Consider the following 8140-nt stretch of genomic DNA (forward strand, 5'->3'; position numbering starts at 1 on the left):
CAGAGGAAAAGTCTGGAGCTATGAAGACTTAGCCTGCGTGGAGCAGGATCGGGTTAGGGAGCACTTAAAGGAATGGGACATACACAAGTCCATAGTATGACTTGGGGTGCATGAATGGTGCTGAAGAAGCTGGGCCATGCCATTGCAAAGCCACCCTCCATTACCTTTGAAAGACTGTGCTGACTGGGAGAGATAAAATGTCACTCATGTCTTTAAGAGAAGGATGATCTGGGGAGTTACAGACTGGTCAGCCTCACCTCAGTCCCTGGGGCAGCGATGGGGCACTAATCCTGGAAACCCTTGCCAAACCCATGAAGGGCGAGAAGGTGACTGGGAGTAGTCAGCATGGATTAATGAAGGGCAAATGATGCTTAACCGATTTTATGACCTTCTACAAGAAGACTGGCTTGGATGGTGAGGGGAGAGCAGTGAATGTTGTTTGCCTCAGCTCTAGTAAGGTTTTTGACCCCATCTCTCACAACCTCTTAATAGACAAGCCGACAAGATATGATTTAGATAAGTGGCCAGTGAGGTGGATTGAAAATTGGCTGAACATCCAGACCCAGAGGGTTGTGATCACTGCCACAAATTCACCAGCAGTGGTCAATACTGGAGCCAATACCATTCAACATCTTTAACGATCTGGATGATGGGGCAGAAGGCACCCTCAGCAGTTTTGCGCATGATACAACACTAGAAGGAGCAGCTGACATGCCAGAGGGTTTTGCTGACATTTAGAGGGATGTGGATGGGCTGGAGAAATGGGCCAACAGGGACCTCATGAAGTTCAGCAAAGGGAAATACAAAGTCCTGCCCTTGGGGAGGGACAAACCCAAGCACCAATACATGCTGGGACCAGTGGGCTGGAAAGCAGCTCCACAGAGAAGGACCTAGGTCACATGCTGGACAGCAAGCTGACCACTCACGCGCAACTCACCTTCACAGCAAAGACAGCCATGGACATCCTGGGCTGCATTAGGAAAAGCATCACCAGCAGGTGGAGGGAGGTGATCCTTCCCCTCTGCACAGCACTGCTAAGATGCATCTGGAGAGCTGGGTCCAGGTCTGGGCTCCCCAGTACAAAAGAGACACAGACATACTGGAGTACCTCCAGCAAAGGGCCACGAAGATCACGGGACTGGCGCATTTGTCGTATGATCACAGAATCACAGAATCGCAAGGGTTGGAAGGGACCTTGGGAGATCATCTAGTCCAACCCCACTGCTAAAAAGGTTGTCCTAGAGCATGTTACACAGGACTTCATCCAGGTGGGCTTTGAATATCTCCAGAGAAGGAGACTCCACAACCCCCCTGGGCAGCCTGTTCCAGTGCTCTGTCACCCTCAGAGTGAAGAAGTTTTTCCTCATAGTCAACTGAAACCTCTTATGTCTCAGTTTGTACCCATGGCCCCTTGTCCTGTCGATGGGCACCACTGCAAAGAGTCTGGCTCCATCCTCATGACTTCCACCCTTAAGATATTTGTATGTGTTGATGAGATCCCCTCTCAGTCTTCTTTTCTTCAGGCTGAACAAGCCCAACTCTCAGCCTTTCCTCATAGGGGAGATGCTCCAGTCCCTTTATCATCCTAGTTGCTCTCCTCTGGACTCTTTTCTAGGAGTTCCTCATCTTTCTTGAGCCCAGTACTGGACACAGTACTCCAAGTGGGGTCTCACCAGGGCAGAGTAGAGGGGGAGGATAACCTCCCTCGACCTGCTGGCCACACTCCTCTTAATACACCCCAGAATACCATTGGCCTTCTTGGCAACAAGGGCACACTGCTGGCTCGTGGTCAGTTAGTCGTCCACCAGGACTCCCAGGTCCTTCTCGGCAGAGCTGCTTTCCAGCAGGTCAGCCCCCAGCCTGTACTGGTGCATGGGGTTCGACCTCCCCAGGTGCAGCACTCAACACTTGCCCTTGTTGAACTTCATCAGGTTCCTCTCCGCCCAACTCTCCAGCCTGTCCAGGTCGGACATGATGAGAGGCTGAGAGAGCTGGGAGCGTTTAGCCTGGAGGAGAGAAAGCTGGGGAGGGATCTTCCTGATTTCTATAAATACCTGATGGGAGAGAAAGAAGAGGACGGAGCCAGGCTCTTCTCAGCGGTGCCCAGTGACAGGACAAGAGGCAATGGGCACAAACTGAAACACATGAAATTCCATCTGAACACTCAAGGAAGTTGGGGATTTTTTTACTACGGGAGTGGTCTAACACTTCCACTTCCCAGAGAGGCTGTGGAGTCTCCACCCCTGGAGATAATCAAGGTCCTGGACATGGTCCTGGACAACATCGTCTACCTGACCCTGCTCAGATTTGAGGGATGGACTAGGTGATTCTAGTCCTGATGGACTAGATGGTCCCTTCTAACCTCAAGGATTCTGTGATCCCGTGGTTCAGGCAAGTACTGCTGCCTTCCAAATTGTGTCTGGACACAATGTGCTTCTCATCCTGCCAACAACCCTCTTACAGAAGGGCACTTCTCCCCAGGTATAATGTAATAACCATTTAGCTTTGCTGGCAGGTGAATTTGCTGGTATTTTATGACTTAGCTCAAACCACGTGGTGCTAAGGAGCAGCTGCTAGAAGGCTTTGTGGTAAAAAGCCACAACCATGCTCCTCACTGAGACTACGCCAAACTATTTGTCGCTTCTAGTCACATTGGTGCTACACTATTCTACTCTTTTCAAGTAGTGTGGTCTCAGCTCTTCTGTTTTTGTAAACTGTTAAAGTAAGCTATGTCAGTCACCAATTCATACTGCTCCAAATTTGCGCTTATTTCCTCCAGTGTAGACTATCTTATCATGACAGCAGTCATGACAATACAGTCATTAAGCAGGTATTATAGACACTTTTCTTTAATACTGTACATTATTAAATCATCCTTAGACTATGCTCCCCATCTTTATTTCCTTTTTCTCTCTCTCCCTCTCTCAAATACACTGTTGTGCTATTAGTATTCTTTTATCACATCTCTCTCTTTCCAGCTGAATCCAGTAATTTGCCCTCTCCTAAACCTCTCTGCCACCTGCTGCCTCTTTCTCTGTTCCTGGGACCCACCCAGGCTCTGTCTTGGTCATGTACCTTAAAATTGTTCTCTCTCTCACTGGTCTCTCTGAATTCCTCTTTCTCCTTTTCCTCCAGCGTGCTGGGAATATATCTTTGTATTGCTGGATACAGAAAAATCTGAGGTTTTGGGAAACTGAATTACTATCCAAGTAAATGTTAGTGCAACCACAGCTGAACAACACAGGGATCTTGCAGTTTCCAGACTTGATAAAACTGCTAATCCATCAACAGACACAGAAGGGTCTGGGTCTCTGTCATAGCACCTAGACATTACGATAAGATTAACAGTATTAATATTTTTCCCTCTGCTACATGTATGGTCTGTTTTTAGAAGCCTTCCATCTTTGTATAGGTACATATATGTTGCTCTTTTCCAAGCATTCACTTCTGATGTTAATAAGTAAAAGACATCAGGAAATGCAGCACACTTTATGAGATTATGGCTGCAGTCCTTCCCCACACACATCAGATATAAAGATACACAGTGTACTTCAGCCTTACAAAGTTTTATTCATATCTTCTTGCGGAGAAAAGTAATTAACTGGCGGAAAACACCAGTTGTTACATTTTTTCAGTATCACCACTCATCATAAAAAAGGGATGATGAGTTAGGGGCTAGGCTAGTTCTGGAAGTCTGCTGTTGGACAGCTGCTCAAACCCACACACCAACAGCCCTTTACTCCACTTCAGGAGAGACAAGACTATTGTTTCTGAAGCCCAGGACAAAGTCAGTACTGAATTTTAAGACATATCCTTTGTTCACAAAGACTGCCTTCATGAAAGCAGACTGCCATCTACTGAAGCTAGTGCTCTAGTGACTTCCTAATAAAAGCAAAAGTGCGCTGCTTCACAGTCCTGATTTGTTCCTCATGAGTCTCCCCCCCACATCTTGAAAGACACCTGGCTTCAGTACATCTTACTTTTCAAAGCGCAAGCCCAAGTCCCAGGAGCTTGGCAAATGGGACATTTAGTACTATAACTAGCTAGTTCACCATGTGATCAAAAATTATTTCATTGTCAGAGAACGTGAAAGAGATTTTACAAGTTCTTGGACTGCCTTTCAGAACGTTCTTTCATGCAGCCCAGTAATTTGAACTAGGTGTCATAATCCAGAGTATGTCCACACTTGACCATGTGTAATCCACTAGTTGGGAGCTTATTCGCCTGCACCTAGAGGAGTTTTATTAATAAGAAAAATGAAAGATTAGATAAACAAGGTTTCTGTAAAGACAAATACTCTTACATTCAAAAGTGTATGTGTGAGAATGCCATCGTCACCTCCAAAGAAAATCTGCATCAGAACTAAAGCCTTAAAACCTCTTTTGGTTTATGGGAATATTTAATGGTAAGGTAGACTACTATGTGAGAACATTAGTACCTCATTTGTTTAGAATCAATTAAGTAGATAATGTAAATGTATTAAAGGCAGTTTTATTAGGATGCTTGAAAGTGCAGTGTGTCTTGTCCACAACTATGTATTAAGACAGAAATACAGCATTATTCTTTATTGTGTACTAAGTGCCATTGCAATTTTTTGACAGAAGTGTTGAAAGAAATCAAAACAATTTCCTTTGCTGCAGTATTATATAAATTGCACTAAAATTTGACAACCACAATGAATTGAAACACACTGCAAAGAGGCAAGTTGCACAGAGCCACCTTGACAAATGATACAAGTGACCACACTGTTCCCAAGGAAGCAAAGCTTTCAAACAAGTCACATGCATAAAGTGTTTGTGTTCTTCTTCAGAGAACAGTATTGTAGCTAGAACTGCAGTTATCATTTCACAAGCAGAAAAATGCTGATGTCCATATCCCCAATATCCTTCTCAGATCGATGCGGGATGTCTCTTCTCCCTTTGCAGTCCCCAAATTTTTATTCCATGATCCACTGTTACAAAGAATCTAAAAGAAACTGCATCCAGCTGGTGAATCAGACAAGTATTTCTATTTAATTCATTAACGTTTGTTTTCATTTCCTCTTCACTACATACTTCACTTACCACTTTGTGGTATTACAAATTACATGAGTATTCCAAAGACTTAAAAAACTTCCATAATAACGCCTTCATGAAAAATTGCAGAGCTTGCAGTGTGATTACCTTTCAAACACAGTAAGTACCAATATCATCTGCTCACATGAGGAATATTGCAAAAGACGGCCAGATTCCACACCCGACATACTGCTGGAAGGACACAATCAGCTTCTATAGCACAAATGCCTCCCTTTGGAGGAAAAAAAAACAGAGTCAAAAAATCAGGAAAATCTAAAGGCACAAGTCACATTGATATGCTTTTAAGCAGGGGTAAAAAAAAAAAACATGGGATAACCCCTTCTTTGGGAGCATGTGCAAGTGTGTATACAAACTGTTGCTAGCGTGCATCTGTGAGCAATGGGAGAGACTGGAGAGGAGGAGTGGTGTCAGGTGAAGAAATACACCCTTCGCAAAGCTCGGTATACAGCCCTTGTGCCTCAGACATGCACTGTATACCTCTCTGCAAACCAACAAGAAGGTGACAAGGATCCCAAACTATATCCACCAAGCAGGTCTTTCCTTTGCAACTCTTCCCCCCTCTCTCCCCAACTGAAATTTCCCCAACCTTTATCACAGCAGGCAAAACCAAGCAGTTTCCCTTTTCCGTCACAATGCTGACAACATTTGAAGGTTAAGGCCCCTTTCTTTGGTTATATTGTTATCTGAAATTAACATATTGCAGGTAAAACAAAGAAGTCAATACACTACTGTATTTGGAGATCAATGCAAATTAATATGCTCAATATTACATTGAAATTTTCTTCCCACCCTAGCTCTATCCCCAAGAAAACTTTAAAATCATACAAGGCACAAATGGTTAACATGTTTCAGCAAGGTCCTGTCTCTTCCTTGCTGTTCCTCTTTTGGCCCTGGTTTAACAATCTTCTGTGGCTTCAGGTGATGACAGTGGGTCCCTTTCGCCCTGTCCTCTCATGAATCTGAGATATTTTCAGGGCGATTGCTATAAGAGGACTCAGCACAGCCTAAAGAGGAAGAAAAACATTGAATTACACAAAGCAGAAATATCAACAGACATATTTATAAATACATTGAATTACACAAACTAGAAATATCAACATATATTTATAAATCCCCCTTTTAACTGTAGTACTATATAGTAATAGTAAATCATTTAGTAATAAATTGGCACAGTTACAGTGTCAATATTGTCATACTTGATATAACGAAGCATCATGCTGAGCATATGTTTTGTGAAGTGTTACACTGAGTATACCTAAGCTATGGAGAAAACAGTAAAATACACCATACAGATAAATACACTATACTGATTCTATGTAACAGGAATTGTGGAGCTCTTGTGAAATCTGCTGTACAAAACAACCTAGAAATCACAAAAGTAGAATTATTTCTATTCTGATGAGTGGAAGCCATGTAGGTGAAATTTTCTTCTTATACACACTTCATCTGTGAAAGTTAGGGTCAGAAGGTACTGTAACAATTACCTTAACAGAGATCACAAAAGTATGTTTTGAGTAATTCCACCTGTAATTGTATTAAATGCGATGAATTCCAACAGAAGCAGCATGAACTCTCACGTTTCAGGTTAAACACCTTATTAAATGGACATATGCATGAAACTGCCCAGATGGGTGAGTGCACGTAACAACTATGATTGATAGTACCATATGAAACCCAAGTAAAATACAATTTTTTCAAATGGCAGCTGAATCTTCTCTCAGTTAATTAAATTATATGCAAAGATAAACTGACAGAGCTGAGGATTTGTGAAAACCTTTATCCTGGTTTTGGCTGGGATAGAGTTAATTTTCTTCATAGTAGCTAGCATAGTGCTGTGTTTTGGATTTAGTACCAGAAGAATGTTGATAACACACTGATGTTTTTAGTTGTTGCCAAGTAGTGCTCAGACTACTCAAGGACTTTTTGAGCTTCTCCTGCTCGGCCAGGTGCATAACAAGCTGGGAGTACAGCACAGCTAGCACAGCTAACCCAAACTGATCAAAGAGCTATTCCATACCATATAATGTCACGCCTGGGGGGAGTTAGTCGGTCGGTCGGTTGTGAGGAGAGTGATTGCTGCTCGGGGACTGATTGATTGCTGCTCAGGGAGTGATTGTGGCTTGGGGAGTGATCGTGGCTCGGGACAGGCTGTGCATCGATCGGCGGGTGGTGTGCATCATTCGTTTTGTATATTCTGTATATTCTGTTACCATTCTCATTATTACTATTATTATTCATTTCTCTTATTAAACTGTCTTTATCTCAAAACTCGGCCCTAACCTTTTCTTTTTCCTTCCCGATTCTCTCCCCCATCCCACTGAGGGGGTGGGGGGGAGTGAGCGAGCGGCTGCGTGGTGCTTAGTTGCCAGATGGGTTAAACCACAACAGTCCTATTTTGGCACCCAACGTGGGGCTCAAAGGGTTGAGATAACGACAGATCTGAACATGTTAAAAAGCAATTTGTGATAAGCATTCATTATATTAGTCTAATAGTTGCTGGTCACAATGTTGTTTTATTTGCTCTCAGAGTTGTTGTCCTTGTTCGTAGAGATCTTTTATATATCACCTTACCTGCTGTGCGCACTCCCTGTGCTGCTGGTTATCACTTTTCGCAAGTGGATTAAAGTTACTGTTCTGCTGTACTGTGTAATACTGGCTTATGCTATGATAAAGTTGTTAGTCATCAGATTAAGCTCATATTTTTACTCAGTATTGCTGTCACCTCTGTATTTTGGGAATCATCTATTGGGAATGATGAGTAATTATACATTTTACTTTTTATCCTCGGAGAGCCAGCCTGTGGGGGAGTCACCTTACTCCATCTTCCCCTTCTTCTCTGAGCTAATTACAACAGTTCTTGAGAATGTTGAATATCCTTGGGATGTTCAAACCAGCATGGTCCTAGTGCTAGGCCTCCTGAATATGGTTCAGTTTTTACTCAGGGTTAGACTCCTACGTAAAAGATTGATTCCTGCAACAGGCCCTGCAGCTACTCCAACCCATGCAACACCCAGTGTAGCTACTCCAGCTGTGGACTCAGGCACCGCAGCTACTCCAGCCCCAGT

At 43.3% G+C, this 8140-nt stretch overlaps 1 protein-coding gene across 1 annotated transcript in view; it reads right to left on the bottom strand.

Annotated features, from left to right (window-relative positions):
• Positions 1–5989: 5989 nt before the first annotated feature.
• PGM5 (phosphoglucomutase 5) overlaps positions 5990–8140 on the bottom strand; it is a 67740-nt gene continuing 65589 nt past the window's right edge. The window contains exon 10 of the mRNA XM_035896077.1: positions 5990–6079. Within this exon, the coding sequence (XP_035751970.1) occupies positions 5990–6079 (90 nt within the window). The remainder of the gene's footprint in view (positions 6080–8140) is intronic.

Source organism: Egretta garzetta, unplaced genomic scaffold, assembly GCF_000687185.1.
Source record: "Egretta garzetta isolate BGI_Z169 unplaced genomic scaffold, ASM68718v1 scaffold886, whole genome shotgun sequence".
In the NCBI taxonomy this organism is placed as follows: Eukaryota; Metazoa; Chordata; class Aves; order Pelecaniformes; family Ardeidae; genus Egretta; species Egretta garzetta.